Genomic DNA, 17,719 nt, shown 5'->3' with positions numbered 1-17,719 from the left:
AGTGCTGACAGCTTTAAGACCTATGGACTTCAACTCCCAGAATTCCTCCTCCAGTCATGTTACTTCAGGATTTCTGGAACTTACCTGAAAGTCCACAAGTCTTACAGCTGCCACGTTTGAAGACCCTTGCCACCCCTAACCAGTGCTTACCTGTGTGGCGTCTCAGGAGCAGGTAGCAGGCTTCTCCAGGCAGCGTCGTCTGGGGCGTCGGCCAGGAAGCTGGTGAGGAAGGCGGTTTATCCAGGCAGCGGTGGGGCTGTGGCTTTAAATTTTGCCCGGGAGCGGGTCAGGCTCCTTGGACAGCAGTGGTGGCGGCTTTAAACTTTGCCTGGGAGCAGGTCTGGCCCCTGCGGCAGCAGCGAGGCCGCGGCGAGGCTCCTGGGGCAGCAGCGAGGTCACAGCAGCAACAGCAGCGGCTTTTAATTTTGCCCAGGAGCAAGTCAGGCTCCTCAGGCGGCAGTGAGGCGGCTGCAGCGGTGGCTTTAATTTTGCCCAGGAGTGGCGGGGTAGCTTGGGTGGTAGGCCCCACCTACTTTTGCCATCGATTGCCGCCATTGCTGCCAGCATACCGCCAGCATACCTCTCACTCCCCCCTCCCATCAGGTATGGCTCATGCTACATTCGGAGTATAAGACGCACCCAGATTTTCAGCCTCTTTTTGGAGGGGAAAAAGTGCATCTTATACTCCGAAAAATACAGTACATATAAATTAGGACAGGGACGATAAGCATGCTGGTGTGGTTATGCACATCCCTTTAGGGACCTCTTAAGAAACACACAAGGTCCACAGTAGATCACAGTCCATGTTTCTGGCATCTTTAAAACGAGCATTTGTTTATTTAAAAAAACATTGAAACACAATTTTCTGTCTAGTGTGAAGTTGCTTATGTCTGCTGTTTAATCGTTTTAAACTCAAATTTCGGATGTCTATGGGTTAGAATTTCAGATGAGCCACTTTTCCTTAGAAGGAATATTGGAAATACCAATAAAGAATCTGCAGTGGCAAGGGGAAGTCTAAATATTTATTTGTTTATTTGTTTGTCTTGTATGCCGCCCACTCCCGGAGGACTCCGGGCGGCTCACAGTAGACAAGGGAAAGGGAAATAAATAGACGAAGACAACACTTAAAAAAAACACAACATTCACAGTTTCCGTGGGGCTGGATGTTTCACACACCACCACCCCCGGCCTGCTGGAGCAGCCAGGACTTGGTGGCTTTGCGGAAGGCCGGGAGGGTAGTAAGGGTTCGGATCTCCACGGGGAGGTCATTCCAGAGGGCTGGAGCTGCAACAGAGAAGGCTCTCCCCCGGGGAGTCGCCAGCCGACATTGGCTGGCGGATGGAATCCGGAGGAGACCTAACCTGTGAGATCTAATCGGTCTATGGGAGGTGATCGGCAGGAGGCGGTCTAAATTGGTATCCATTCTCTCTCACACACATTTTTCCCTCTCCCTCCCAACCCATGAAGCTGCTGGAAAAAGCCAGATCTTCCATAGAGCTGTGCTGCTCACTTAGCAGAGTACATTTTAAATTAGGTGGGAGCCATGGTGCCCCCCCTGCCCACCCACCCCCCCAATGTGGGCAAACAATATTGAAAAATACAATTTTGAGATTTTCCTTGTCTCTGTCATCTACATAGAAAGTATGAGAGCCACTCCTTATATCCATAGGTTATAAGAGACTTCCGGTTAAGAGGCAATGTAAGAAGCTAGAAAGTGTGAATCATTGGAAATGTGTAACTCTTCTTGAATTTCAGGTTTACTTAGAAAGACTCTTGACCTATGCAGAGATTGACATCTGTCCAAGTAACTGGAAGAGGATAGTCCTAGGTGCTATACTGCTGGCTTCTAAAGTGTGGGATGATCAAGCTGTTTGGAATGTGGATTACTGCCAAATCCTGAAGGATATTACGGTGGAAGACATGTAAGATACCAAATTTAGTTGAAATTGCTTGTCTGTGTCTTATCCAGCTTGTATCTTTTTAATGATTTTTCTTTCTTTAGGATATTTTATCCTATCTATACTGTAGAGATCAGTGTTTCTCAACCTTGGCCACTTGAAGATGCTGGCTGGGGAATTCTGGGATTTGAAGTCCGGACATCTTCAAGTGGCCAAGGTTGAGAAACACTGTCCTAACCACTGCTGGGGAATTCTGGGAGTTGAAGTCCAGACATCTTCAAGTTGCCAAGGTTGAGAAACACTGGTATAGATAATGCATTCTAAAATTGTAGCTAGGTATCCGGCACACTTAGTAAAGTTTATTCCTTGAACCTCCCCCAAATTCCATTCATCGCGATTTGCTCTGCTTCTCGTTACTCCCTTTATCACCATCTTTATAACGTGTTTTTTCTCATGTTTATGCCTTTGCTAATTGACCAAAAGAAAATGTAAAGGTAATTATAATAAAATAATTTTAAAATATTGATTGATAAAAGGAAATAGTGGATTCATTATACTGACATAATCTAGTGCAGTATTTCTCAACCTTGGCAACTTGAAGATGTCCGGACTTCAACTCCCAGAATTCCCCAGCCAGCGAATGCATTTGGATCTCATGATCCAACCTTATATCTTAGTCTACTACCACCCTCAGAGCAAACTACAAAAAATTATCCTGAACCAGTGAACCTAATCTTTGTTGGCTACTTCAGATATGTATCTTAATTTGAATCAGTCTCAAGTGATTTTCCTCAGCCTACAATTATTCATATACAGGGAATCCTCGAGTTATGAATGCTTGCCCATTCCATTCATAACCTGAGGATTCGTGGAACTGAGTCTCATACCTTGAGCATGATCACTCTCCTTTGGCCCATGAATTGCTAATCAAATGCGTGGTTCATTAAGTGCAATGAGGTATTTCAGGGGGGGGGGAGGCCATGGGGCCGGAGGAAGGCCTCATAATGGAACAAGCCACCTGCTTAAGACCACCCAAGGCCTTCCCGACCCACTAAAATACCTCATACTCCCCACAATTGTTTCTCCCCCCACCCCAACCTGCCGCCCCACGTCACTTACCATGCAAACATCTAGCAAGCCGTCTCCTCAGCTGTGTGCGACACTTTGCTTCCGCAGACCTCACCCGGCAATTTGCCGGCCAAATCAAAGCTCCGTTTAGGCTTGCACAGGCCTAAACGAAGTGTCGGAGGATCAATCCCATCCTGCCCCAGTTCTGTTTTGTCCACCAAAGTGCACAACCAATATTGCAGAGCCTCTGGCGGTTGTCTATAAGGGCGAACAACTGCCGTGGTACTGCAAGATTCGTAGTTTCGGAACTTGTTCTTAAACACTAGGGGGCGCTGATCACATAACTTTGAACGTTCGCTAAGGAAATGCTCCTAACACGGGGATTCCCTGTAGTGACCGGTGGCGTTTCTCCATATCGCAATACATTGCTCTTCTGCATTGCATTGTAAACTTGCAGTAGTAATTTGATACAATCCCATAAAGGTCTACTTGTAAACACTTCTGAGGGATCACAGAAATCAAAACATTTTGTGGATTTCTTGTTTAAGCATCACTGCAAGTATGTGAAGAATTCTGCTTTTTACACATTAATTTGATAGGATAGAATTTCTGTAGCTTGGCTTGAATAAATCTAGCATTTAGACTGCAGTGTGGGATGGGATTTCTAGTAGGAGACTAATTTCCCCAGCTGCAATCCTCCATAACTATCCTGTCCAGTAGGGTTCTTCATTTAAGGTATGGATGGAAGCTTCTAGAATGATTCTCTTCAGGCTAAATTGCTGTAGGCACAAGTGTGATTGGGGACAAGTGAGAGAAAACATGATGGATAATACAATAATGCAGAGTTCTACAACCTTTCTGGTTTTGTGGACCGGCAAGGGGAGGAAGAGGGAATCGTTCTGTGTGAGTGATGTGCGTGCAAATGGAGCCTGTGCGCCTGTGCTTGCCTGCTGGTCAGGCATAGGAGGATGCGCGCATGTTCATCCGCTATTTCCATGGCTGTTTGGTTGCAAACAGGTCGCGACCCCCTGGCGTGCTGCGGTCCAGAGGTTGGGGACCCTTGCAATAATGTATTAGAGGCTGGGCTGGCGTACTTTTCAATCACTTGCCAGAAAAATACATTTTATCATATATACATGTACACTTGTATGCAAAGATATATTGGTGGAGGGGTTGGAAAAGAAGTATTTGAAGGTTGAGAGGTAGATTTGGGGGTGGAAAAGTTATAACTTGACTATCAAAATTATCCTTGTACATTATTTCTGATTAAGCAGGAAATTGATGCAAATGTATGTGCCTCTCAAATATTGATATTTAAGGGACTGTCTTAAATAAGAATGGAGAGGAATACATTTAGTTAATTGCTAATTTTGTAGATTACAGTGGGTGTAAAAAGCGAGCCTGCCATTCTGGAATTGCACATCATAGGAATAAAACAAGGGCCTTTCTTGTTTCCCTAGGCTTTAAACCTATTAATAGAGTTGTTATCTGACAAAACTATTGTATTTTTTCACAATTAAAATGTATTAGCAAGTCTTGAACAAAGGGGGATAAATGAAGTCCTGATGAGATGATCATCAAAACATCATCTGATTTGCATTTCTATAAGCTTTATGACCATATGAACAGGAAATTAATTCTGGCAGTGGATTTAATGGGACTGCAGTCTGCCTTCCAAAAGGAAGCCACACAAAAGCTCCTATTCTCACCATGAGTAGCATCTAGGTGATTGATTCCGCCTTTCTTTTTTCAGTCCCTAGAAAACATATTTTAAACATGAAAAATTGCTTTTCCATCCTCCTGTAGGTCATCAAGAAAGGGATATTTTGATACATCCAGGGGCTCAGGTTGCGAATTCTGCAGATTTGAGATTTAGCTCCATTGCTTGAGCTGGTAGACAATGACTTTCTCTCGCACCCTCGTGCACCCAACCCTACCCACAACATGCCTCTTGTGTACCCCCTGGCACCGTCACACACACTCCCTGCTTTGCACCTCTGACACTTTCCCTTGTCTACTTTCTCCCACCCTCCCTCATGGAATGGAGCAACTGGCCACAGCCAGCCCACCGTGGGACAATTTAACAATTCAATTTAATTATTCAAAATTAAAAAAAATATATTTTGATTTTTGTGATTCACATTTCCTTTTGTCCCTCCTTTTGCATCCTTTCTTTAATGATTCTATTCCACCGTTTCTTTGATAACTCTTGCCCCGCAGTGAGTTGCCCCAGGAGGAGTCGGCCATGGCGGATTGTCATAGACCCCTCCCTCATGCCGTCCGGCTCCCTCCTTCATTGAGCAGCAGCCTCCCACCTGCTCTCCGGCCTGGGATTTGTCATTTTCTGCCTTGATTTGATTTGATTTGATTTATTGCATTTCTATGCCGCCCTATTCCCAGGGGGACTCACAAACCAAAGTAAGCGGGGGGGATACAAACAGGAGGAAAACAACGGACAAACAACTACAACAATTTAAAAACAATCAACAAGCACACAATTATGTTCTGTTTTATGGTAGTGGGAAGTTGGTAAGAAGTTGTCGGTCCTCTAATGACCATCGGGTTTGGTTAACGATGACAGCAAACGGGACTGGGACTGCAGGGATTGCCATTGCTAAACAGTGCAATTGGATTTTTGCGACTGTTGTCACTTAGCAACAGAAATAGCAGGCCAAATTGCCTGTGACCCAACAAAAGCGCGCATGACAAAACCGCGCCAACAAAACTGCAATGCTAAAACCACAACGTCATCAACGCCCCGACAACAGCGCAGCAACGGAAGGGCGATTTATAACAGCGCAGCGACAGAAGGGTGATTTAAGTTAAGGTAACGGTTAAGTTTAGGGTTAGGTTTAGGGTTAGCGTTAGGTTTAGGGTTAGCGTTAGCGTTACGTTTAGGGTTAGGTTTAGGGTTGAGGTTAGGTTTAGGTTTACAGCGCGCTTCTGTCGCCGCGCTGTTGTCGGCGCGATTCAGCGCTCATTCGTCGGAGCGCTCTAGAACTCGCGGTTTTGTCACCGCAGTTTAGTCGGGCGCGCTTTTGTCGGGCGCCCTTTTGTCAGTGAACCAAATTGCCATTGTAAGTCCAAGACAACCTGTATTATATACTTGCTCATTTTTAAAATATTGTATGAATTTGGGTAGTCGGCGATGTCGTAGGTTGGTTCTGTTCTTTCTGGGACTGTCCATCCCTTTCTGGGACTGTCCATATCTGTAGGTCAGAAGTGCTGACCTACAGATATGAATACATAGAACAGATTTTGCCAAAATTAGCAGCGCTAAAAAAAATTCCCCTTGCCAGCTAAGGTTGATACGGTAACCTCTTAGGAGTCTCAGGACAGAAAACTCCTTTGCCTATCTAAAATTGCTTGCTGGCTTGCTTATTTATTTATATATTGATGGAGATGAACCCGTGTTGCTTCAAGAGCTTTTTCCACCAAAATAATAGCAGCAGCTCTTCAGAGATCCATTTGTTGCCGTGGTGATATGCCCACTTCTTTTGTTTGGCCCTCTCCCACTTCAGCGTACCCACTTCCTGTTATGAACCTGGTGAAAATGCCTTGCAAGTTCTTCGGAGCTAATCAACAGCAGGCGTCCTTCTTTTCATCTGATAACTACGGCGCAGGGTCTTGTAAGAATAACAATGCAGTGCGAATTGTGTAAAGCTGGGCTTATGGGACTCTTAATAAAAGAAGAAGGGGGTCCGTCCGCATCAGCCGAGAGAGTATGTGGCAGAATGTAATCTCTCCCATCCGCTGAAAATACCAGAATTCAAATAGCGCCCCTGCTATGAACTGTATTCATACATTAATTCTATTCCTTTTAAAAATGTTTTGGCTCTATACATCAGCATTTTTTTTTTTTTTTACCAAAGTCCTGGTGGGTGCTTCTTATTATTTTATTTTTTTTTTGCCTCCAGCTGAATGAACCCAATTCTGTTTCTCACATCCTCTTCTATTTTCTTCCAGGAATGAGATGGAAAGACACTTTTTGGAGCTGCTGCAGTTCAATATCAACGTTCCTGCCAGTGTTTACGCCAAATACTACTTCGACCTACGCTCCTTAGCAGATGACAACAATCTCTGCTTCCTGCTGGAGCCGCTGAGTAAAGAACGAGCACAGAAATTAGAGGTAATAGTGTGAGGCTTGTGTAGCTTGTATAGCTGTGGGTTTTGTGGCTGTTGATTACTCTACTGCAGTGTTTCTCAACCTTGGCAACTTGAAGATGTCTGGACTTCAACTCCCAGAATTCCCCAGCCAGCGAATGCACAGCTGGCTGGGGGATTCTGGGAGTTGAAGTCCACAGGACTTCAAGTCGCCAAGGTTGAGAAACACTGTATTAATGCCAATTCAGAATCTTTCCAGCTCCGATAACCTTAAAACAAATGTTTTGCAGGCTATCTCCCGGCTGTGTGAGGACAAATACAAAGACTTGTCAAAAGCTGCTATGAGACGGTCCTTCAGTGCCGATAACCTAGTTGGCATTCACCGTTCTAACGCCATCCTCTCTTGATCAAGAAGGAAAGCTACAACACTGGCACCAGCATCCTTACAAGTGGAACCACACTTTGACTCCCAGGTTCACCAGTCAGCAGTGATCGTGTCTTTCACATGGAGGACGGGGTGAGCAAATACGCCAAGGAAGTTCAGAGCTGGAGGAGGAGTTTAATTCCATAGGGAAGAAAAGAAGGAGCCTTGTCAAAGGGGGAACACTCCCTTTAAAATCCAGAGGTGCAGAAACTTTTGATGAGTCTTTTTTTTCCCCTTTTCTCCAAACTAATCTCCTCAATCCAGAGATGTTTGCTTACTATGTAGGCCTATAGCTGTGAGCTCTCTGCATTTTAAATAATGACTAGTTTTAAAACTTAGACTTTGAACATTAACAACACAGTCACAATGTTCTTTCCTCCTCAGTAACCCAGGACCCAACTGCAGTTGCCTTTCCAAGTCAGTGCAACAACCTTCATGCTAATACGGCGAAACGTCACTCTGGAACTGACGCCGTGGCATTAGCAAGCAAAGATTTCTCTTGTCTTTCAGTACGCACACTTCCAACTTCCCTAATTGTTTGTACACTGGTGGTCAATTTGGGGCAAGGAGTTGCTGAGTAGTATCTGCTAAGGGTAAACAAAATCTCTTCGTTTGAGATTGTCACAGCAAAAGGAATTGGTAGGGAGAGGAGAGGAGGAGCAGAGGAAGGGTGTTCTGCGTTTGCTAGTAAGTAAAGAAGTGGTTCGGGGTCTATTTCTTGTCAGTTTTGGTGCATCTTATATATTCCTAGTCAAGCTGTGGAAGAGACAGAATTCATAATACACTATCTTTTCTTGAAGTGCTGAATAGAGTTGCCCTGGAATCCCTAACAGATGAGTTGACTTGTTGATGAGCTACTCGGCTGAATTCTTCCAGTACAAACACAAAATATATAACTGCTTTTATTATATGCTTCCAACTAGCTTTAAATCCCACTGTCAAAACTCTGGTCCTGATGAGGGAGATACATACGGTTGTTCTCAATTGATAAAACAGATTACTTTTCCTTAGAACCTAGCATTTTTTAAAATTATCTTTGTTCTGAAGTAAAATTATATCGGCTTTTCCTAAATTTGCTCTTTTAAGAACAGAAATTTGAAAGAAATAGAATTGTTCTTTTTAAGAACGGAAGACATATTCTCAATTACAGGCCTTCACAGTTGTGGGTCACAATATCTAAGTGGTTTTGTACTTTAAAAACTTCCCACTGGACACTGCTTCTTACAGTTTTGATTCTTTTTTTTGTCTATTTAATTATGAAACCAAGCTTGCTTCTTGAGTGGTTCAGCAGCACTCAAATTGTTAGTCTTCATTACAGTATTTTAATCTACCAGCCCCAGTCTGTGGCATCAGGTATTGATTATAATTCAACTTTGAAATAAATGCTACATCTTCAGGTGGCTTCCCTTTGTCATGTTTGTATTAAAAAAAAAAGAAGAAGCTAATAATAAACTCTATTTTAATTAAGCTAAGGTGTTCTTTTGTTTGTGTTACATTTCCCCCCCCTCAAGGAACATGTACACCAAAACACGGAATGCTGCTCCTTGCACAGAACTCAGCTGCCGTTGTGGCTATGTATCCTGGATTCCTCTTTCCTTCGGCCTGCAGCACCTGCTAGATTTCATGGGTCTATTTCAGTGTTTCTCAACCTTGGCAACTTGAAGATGTCTGGACTTCAACTCCCAGAATTCCCCAGCCAGCGAATGCTGGCTGGGGAATTCTGGGAGTTGAAGTCCGGACATCTTCAAGTTGCCAAGGTTGAGAAACACTGCCTTAGATAACGAATTATAACATCCTATCTCATTGCCAAGGTTGAGAAACACTGGTCTATTTCATTATTTTTTTCCAATAGGTGTTCTTCCATTCTTCAGCTAAGGTTTTCAGAGTGGTTTATTTATATTGACAGTGTTAAAATAAAGACAAAGCAACCTTAGTGTAAAGCATAGAAAGCAAAAAAAATCAGATCATCCTCTGCAGAAAAAAATCCATGGGATTCGAAAAACCGGGTCAGCAGATTAATCCTGTTCCCTAAGGCACTTGTACAATATCATTTATCTCCAATCTACAACACAGTCCTTTCAACAGTTCCAAGAAGGTTCCACACCCATTTGCATTACTCAGGTGACCCCCCTGATGATACAGATAAAATCTCCAGGTGGCCTCAATGCCCCTCTAAAAGGATGCAAACGTTATATTATTATCCAATAAGGTTGGATACATGGGAAAGAATATGGGTAAGAAATGTGAAATTCACACAAGCTCAAAACCTGAGAGAAAATTTTTACAAGATGTTCTATAGATGGCATTTAGATCCTAAAAAGCTGGCTTCTATGTGTCCGAATGTACAGCCTAAATGTTGGAGGTGTGGTTCTCTCGATGCTACATATTTCCATATATGGTGGACTTGCCAAAAGGTTAAGGCATTTTGGATAAAAATATGGTGGATTATGCAAAATATCTTCAAAAGAAGGATAAAGTTTACTCCTCAGTTATTCTTACTAGGTATATGTACTGACTTTACAGTGGTAGAGACTAACTTGATTCTGCACCTAATAACGGCAGCAAGACTGTTGGTGGCACAATACTGGAAGAAGGAAGACTTGCCTACAATCCAAGAATGGACATTGAAAGTCACAAACTTAGCCGAGATGGCTAAAATATCGGCATATCTTAAAGATCACTCAAATGAGAGATATAAACGAGACTGGAAAAAATGGATTGACTATATAAAAGGATGCAAACGACCAGCTGTCTATAAGGAGTATAAATCCTTCCATTCCCCACCATCCAGTCAGAGCTGAAGAAGCTTCTTGGATGAGAAGCGAATTGTCTTCAAAGAAAAAAACAGAAAGTCCAGTTGCCTCTTGAAACAAAAGCATATTGCTACCAAGATGTTCCTGTACCTCAACTCTCTTTTCTTTTCCTTTGAAGTGGGAAGTATGTAGTATTTGCACGGAAAATTGGAAAGCCACTCTCTCGCCACTTCTGTGGCACTTCAACCTCAACAAACGTTTTGCAAGGATTGTAGGACTTCCGGGCAGCCCCAGAAATAGGAGCAGCTTCTTCAAGGACATACAACGATATATGTCCACGGTATATTTGAAACACATTTCTCCCTTCACATCCAAACACTGCACAGCTGTACTCTGAAGGCAAAATCTGGATATTTTTTACATGATGTTGCTGCCCTTAATTATTGGGAAACCCATGAAGCAGAAAAACACAGGGTAGCTACAGTGTTTTTAGTTGAAAATGGGAAGTACATATTTAAAAGGTGGAGAAATGGGTATACTATGCAAGTGTGGTACCCCCTGACTTACAACCATCCGTTTAATGACAATTTGAAGTTGCAACATCACTGAAACAAAATGAACTGTGACCGTTGCTCACACTTACAACTGTCAGAGAATCCTCTTAGGGCACTAAACTTTGGGCACTTGGCAACCCACATGCATTTATGATGGTTGCAGCATCCCAAGGTCACATGATAAGCATTTGTGACCTTTCCAGCTGTCTTCTGATCAGCAAAGACAACGAAGGAAGCTGGATTCATTTAATGGCCTATGGTCCACTTAACAACTACAGCAATCCATGTAACAACAATGCAAAACAAGGTTGTAAATTCATAACTCTATCGCTTAGCAATGGAAACTGTGGTCATAAATTGAGTATTATCTGTACTGTATATAACTTCAGTTATGCTTTCATAGTGAATTCCAGTATGGTTGGCATCTCTACAATTACGTGGTGATGGTCTTAGGATGCATAATGTTCTTTACAGTAATAGCAATAGCAGTTAGACTTATATACCGCTTCATCGGGCTTTCAGCTCTCTCTAAGCTGTTTACAGAATGAGCATATTGCCCCCAACAATCTGGGTCCTCATTTTACCCACCTCGGAAGGATGGAAGGCTGAGTCAACCTTGAGCCGGTGGGATTTGAACAGCCGAACTGCAGATAGCAGTCAGCTGAAGTGGCCTGCAGTGCTGCACCCTAACCACTGCACCACCTCGGCTCTTAATGAACCCATCATGCACACAGACACACATTTCAAAATAAGCTGGTTCAAATCTGTCCATTTTTCTACATGAAGATAATATTTAAAAGTTGTGCAACCTCAAGCAGTCATCCAGATGTACTTAGTTGGGAGTTCAATAATAAGTCAAGATTCCAACTCACTTGAGAGTTGCTAAATTGCTTTTATATGAGAATGACTTTATTTTGTCACCAAGGCAATTCTGTGCTAAAACCTCTTAAAATGAATTTGATAGGCAAGTAAACAAAGACTTGAGCAATAGAATATGTGTTAAGCCTGTTGCCAATCTGTGACCTAATAAAAATTGATCAATTATTTTAGCCTGTTCCAGAATAAGCAAATCACTATCAAGAAAATGAAGGAACGTGATACCAAAAATTAAAATATCTTATGATTGGGAGGGGGGAAGAGTATAAAACAAAATTAAAATTAGTTGACAGGATTATTTATTGTTGGATTTGACTTGGTGCCATTCAACTCCAAACAACTAAAAAAATGATATTAAAAAATGATCAAGTTCTACATCAATGTGGAGAAAAGGATGCTCAAGTAGCAACAGAGCCATTGACCACTCAAGTCCCTTCATATATCCATTGCTTTGAGACTGCAGAACCAAATGCTCCACGCATTGAAGTTTTGTTCTGAGACAGAAACAAAATGCCTTGCCTTTTGGAGTTTCATCCTGGGTTCTTCAAGTCAAACCCTCCCAATGGCCCTGGTTCCAAAGATTCTAGTACTAAAGAAACTAGCAAGTTGACCAGAATGCTTGCAAAGCAAAGAAACTATATCATTCAATAGAATTTGAGAGTTCATTAAAAATTGATTCCAGTTTAAAATTTAGGACAACGTATTTTAAAAACGAAACCAAATTAATGCACGTACAATAGTTCCGTTAGCCATCTTTGAGAAGGAGAAAACGGCATAATAAAATAAGAATACATCCAGAGGTGGGTTCCTACCAGTTCGCACCTATTCGGTAGAACCGGTTCGTCAAATCTACCGAACCGGTTAGAAGAGGTTCCACCAGTGGACCCGGAAAGCAGGCCACACCTACAGAAGAGGTTCCAACATTTTTTGAAACCCACCACTGGTCCTTGGAAATGATTATTCTACACTATCATGCTCCTATTTATAAAACCCAGTGCCTCTGTGAAAGGTAAGGATGACTACTGCGTTTGTGGCGCAATCAGAACGTTGCGTGTGTTGAAGTTGTTTTAACGCAAACCAAAGATGCCTTTTAAAAAACAAGTTTACATCATATTCTTATGCATGCCAGTGCTGTGTGTGGGGTAATTTCAGGTGGTTCTGACAAGTGTCGTCGGCATCTTCATATCCGGTCACATGGCCGGCAAGCCACTCCCATCCGGTCACATGGCCGGCAAGCCACTCCCACAAAGGAGGCCACACCCACAGAGTAGGTTCGAACAATTTTTGAAACCCACCACTGAATACATCCATGATCAGGAACAAATGACTAGGCATGAACTTTCTTTCGGATTCTGCAACATCAAACTGGTCACCACCTGAACCGTGTGTTCCTTTCAGCAAGGGGGCCTTAGCAGGTGGCCGGACCTTTAGCTACCCTTGGTTGACCTAAGAGGTTATGTGACATCAGCTCTGATTATAGCACTTGGACGAGGGATAAGCTGCAAATTCTGGAAAACATGGTCAAAAAACAGTAGAAAGCAGCAATGGCAAATTGCCTCCGTGGTGCTGCTAAGGGAGCTGCGTATATGCGATCAGCATGTGCCAAGCTCAACTTCAGGGTACCTTAACATAGCAAGAGATCACAAATACTATGGGTTTGCTTACTAATGGCGAGTTTAATTCTTTCTCTGCTCTTCCTCCTTTATCAGAAGACATCCCCATTTTTTTTCTAGGAATAAAAGTAAAGATTGGTTTAGATGGCTCTCTTTCCCATGCTTACGTAGCTAAAATAAGAATAATAAAAAAAAACATAGGTACAAACAATTTAGAGCAGTGTTTCTCAACCTTGGCAACTTGAAGATGTCCGGACTTCAACTCCCAGAATTCCCCAGCCAGCGAATGCATTCGCTGGCTGGGGAATTCTGGGAGTTGAAGTCCCGACATCTTCAAGTTGCCAAGGTTGAGAAACACTGATTTAGAGACTTATCTGACTCCACGTGATTCTGGGGCAGTTTCACTTTTAAGAGCTGGCTGGGGAATTCTGGGAGTTGAAGTCCGGACATCTTCAAGTTGCCATGGTTGAGAAACACTGATTTAGAGACTTATCTAACTCCACGTGATTCTGGGGCAGTTTCACTTTTAAGAGCTGGCTGGGGAATTCTGGGAGTTGAAGTCCGGACATCTTCAAGTTGCCAAGGTTGAGAAACACTGATTTAGAGACTTATCTGACTCCACGTGATTCTGGGGCAGTTTCACTTTTAAGAGCAAGGACAGTAAAATAGCACAAGAACATAGGCATCCAGAAGGTGACCACACTTAGACAAAATTCACAAGGCCAATTTTGCAGTGACTTCTGAACATCACCAGGGTGGGACCCAAATGGCTGTCTGGGGAATATTGTTCCTGAGGGCAGGTGCTGTGCCAGATGTTTCTTGGAAAGCTGTTGCCGTAAACTTGGCTTGCTTCGCTCCTGGAGTTTTCACAAGGAATCCAGATGTTTTCCATTGGCCGTACTGTTTTTCTCACAACTGCCGCTGATGAGGGCAAGACCAGCGCTCTGCTTAGCGTCAAGGTGTCAACAGCTATGAATGAAGGCCTGCCTCTCACACGGCTCCATTGTCTTCATTAATCTGAGCATTATCAAAAGTGACCACACTCTTTTTCTTCCTTCCTTGTATTTGAGAGCTCTTCCTGGGCTGTTTCAAAACCTGTCTGACCCGAAGGATTTCCTTCCACGGAGGAGCATTTCCAGTTTGTTTCAACCACAATCTTCTAGCAGAGATACCTTTCTTCAGTGATATAAAAAAAAGCATTTGTATCTTTTAGTAAAGTTGGGAGATAATTGGATTTGTAGACGTATTACTTTATCTCGGCTTCTCACTATGATGTATAGTAAAAGCCAAAGCTTGAAGATGTTTCCATGTCTAGATCATTGAAGCTCCGTTTCAAAAATATGCAACTAAATTATGGACATTCCTAGGCATACCTAAATGTTTTCTTCTGAACCTCTCCTGCTGGAAACCAGGGGACACAAATTGGGTTCCACCACAAAACCGCGGTAGACTAAAGCGCGCTCGACAAAAGCGCGTACGTGACATCATCACAGCACGACGAAAACAGCACGCTGTGAGCGGTAAACTTAAAATTAACGCGTAAATCTAAACCTAACCACCCCCAAACCTAACCCTAAACCTAACCCTAAACCTAACTCTTAACCTAATGCTAAACCTAACGCTAACCCTTAACCTAACCCTAAACCTAACCCTAACGCTTAACATAACCCTAAACCTAACCCTAACCCTAACCTTACCTTTATGTGAATCGGCTTGCTTTAAAAGCGCTTTTTAAAGCACCCTTTTTCTTTCTTGTCGCGCTGCTGCTGATGTCACGTACGCGCTTTAATCGGGCGCGCTTTAGTGGACCGCGGTTTTGACGTGCCACGCACAAATTGATGCCCTGGACTTCTCTGTAATCCTAAGAGCCCTTCCCTATTTTCTAGGTTGGAACATGGAAAGTTATATAGTGATGTGACTTTTTTTATTCATCAAAACCATCAAAACCCAATTCTGCTTTACTTTGTGGGAGGAGTGCCTGTTCTATTTGGTAAAAACTCTAAAAATATACATATATTTTCAAACTACATCATGTGCACCTATATTTAAGATACAGTATTCTTAAACAACTGAGCCCAACGGACATTGAATTGGGTCAACAATTTGATTGTCTTGTATACCATGTGCTTCTCCTTTACCACCAATTTTAGGTTTGATACAGAATTTTAGAGGACATGATCCATTTTTTTTATCACACCGGTGACTATTGTGTGTAGCAGTAAGTAACCTAATCCATATTTTAAAAGTTTATGTCAGTTTGTGGTCCCATATTAAACAATCATCTAAATATGTACACCATAATGTTCAAATATTTATTAAGTGACAGACTGAAGCCCATTTCTTTTTTTAAAAAAAAGCTTTTTACATATTTTTTATGTCACTTGTGTAACCTTTTGGCATGTTCATAATCGTACTGCAAGTAGTATGTAAAAATTTCATTTCCACAAGGCACAATTGAAAGAGCAGTATGGCCGAAGCATGAATCCAACTTTAAATACAACGATTTAATGCCCTAAACTTTCGTCCTGTTATCTACAGCTTTCAAATTGTTTGGACAAAAATGTACAATCTTCTCTCAACCCATATCTGTTATTCACACTAGATTCCGTATATACAAACATCCTTCTTTGAAGACAATTGTACAGCTATTTACATATTATACTACATGTAATTTGATCTTATTTGAGAGTACCCAATACCTTAATTAAAGAAACCCTGTCACACCTTGCTTAGAAGAAGCTTTAATTTCAAAGCTAATAATGTACTTGACAGTTTTCTACGCTGAAATAAAGCTTTGCATTCTGTTTGTTAATTTTCCATTTTTTTTTAAAGCCATGCTTTTTCAGCTTGCTCGCAGGAAGCAGTAACATTCCTAAAACACCAAACATGTCACTTGGATTCACCAAAGCCCCCTTAAGCCATGAAATTCTATAGATGGATGTATGCTCGGTTCCCAAGTTCACTGCCTGGTGGAAAAAGGGTGCAATAAAACTTTAGGTTGACTTCAAATGCTCTTAAAGAGTTTTGTTGTAACCTTTCCCCCTCAGTCTGGATACCCCCATGGAGCATATCATCTTCATGAGTCGCCTTACTTTATCACTGGAGGAAAAGCTCGGGAGTTCTAACTGTATATATAGCAACAGCAATAGCAGTTAGACTTATATACCGCTTCATAGGGCTTTCAGCCCTCTCTAAGCGGTTTACAGAGTCAGCATATCGCCCCCAACAACAATCCGGGTCCTCATTTTACCCACCTCGGAAGGATGGAAGGCTGAGTCAACCCTGAGCCGGTGAGATTTGAACAGCCGAACTGCAGAACTGCAGTCAGCTGAAGTAGCCTGCAGTGCTGCATTTAACCACTGCGCCACCTCGGCTCTTATATATATGGTTCTATTATTAAACATCTATGATTGGTTATTTTCAGGCAAATATTCCCATCTGGAATTAGAACTCCCTGTTTTCTAGTATCTTAGCTTTGGGGGCCAAAAAGCCTATTTGAATACTGGGAAAATGTTGTTTTCCAAAAATGTCTGCCAGGGAAGTCGGCCCATGCAGTCACAAGCTTACCCCAATCCTTTTATGGGTCATCACCAAATACCCAACAGGCAGAAAAGCAGATTTCTGAGGCTGCTCTAGCTTTTCTTCAGAATAGATGGTGGATGTTAATACATCAGCAGGCAACCATTTTCTTCCATTAAAACTATGTCCTGGGGTGGGGATACCGACAAAGCAGTGGGGGAGTGGGGGGAGGTAGCTGCAAATAAACCGGTGCAGTTGGATGGGGAGGGACCCTAAATACAGAGCGGTCAAGCAGGGCCCTGTGGACAAAATGTTTCTGCCATTCACATGACAGGCTACAAGGGCTATTTCAGACTTTTTGCAAGAGATGAAATCGAGCAGTTGCCCCTACTAGGCATACCTCATAACGCAGGCACATCGGATCTAGTTCATGTAAGTGTATCAAGTTGGTTAATTTTATACTTGAATGGATGGTGTCTTCCCCAACTGCTTTTGTATCAGAGTGGACTGGGGGGGAAAACAGAAGTTGTGCTAAATAGATGCTAGGAACACTCCCAACCCCCTTTTTTATTATATATAATGCAGCCAGGTTTAACTTGCTTGCAACCCTCAACTAAGTATCCCTTGTCCGCATGGCTGGGCAGTGCCATATCGCCCCCGAGGAACCAATGTGAATCTTGGGCAGTTTTGATGCAGACCTTTTCAGACAGTTTGGACTGAAGTCAACTGTTCTAGGCTGAGTGTCCTGCGTGTCTACACAGCACACAGAACCGTGACCCGTCAAAACCGCGCTCGACTAAACCGCGCCCGATTAAACCGCGTCGCTGACGTCATCAACAGGGCGACAACAGCCAGCGCGGAGAAAGAAGGGTGCTTTAAATAGCGCTTTGAAAGCAAGCCAATTCAACTT

General features: G+C 42.7%; 1 protein-coding gene across 1 annotated transcript in view; it reads left to right on the top strand.

The window, feature by feature from the left end:
• CCNYL1 (cyclin Y like 1) overlaps positions 1–8,961 on the top strand; it is a 39,372-nt gene extending 30,411 nt beyond the window's left edge. The window contains exons 8-10 of the mRNA XM_087706707.1: positions 1,756–1,922; positions 6,933–7,095; positions 7,361–8,961. Coding sequence (XP_087562833.1) covers positions 1,756–1,922; positions 6,933–7,095; positions 7,361–7,477 — 447 coding nt within the window. The 3' untranslated portion in view covers positions 7,478–8,961. The remainder of the gene's footprint in view (positions 1–1,755; positions 1,923–6,932; positions 7,096–7,360) is intronic.
• The last annotated feature ends 8,758 nt before the right edge of the window (positions 8,962–17,719 follow it).

The sequence above is a fragment of the Thamnophis sirtalis genome, unplaced genomic scaffold, assembly GCF_051295495.1.
Source record: "Thamnophis sirtalis isolate CommonGarterSnake01/CBP01778 unplaced genomic scaffold, rThaSir2_p1.2 scaffold_1, whole genome shotgun sequence".
NCBI lineage: Eukaryota > Metazoa > Chordata > Lepidosauria > Squamata > Natricidae > Thamnophis > Thamnophis sirtalis.
This window is presented reverse-complemented; position numbering and strand designations above follow the sequence as displayed.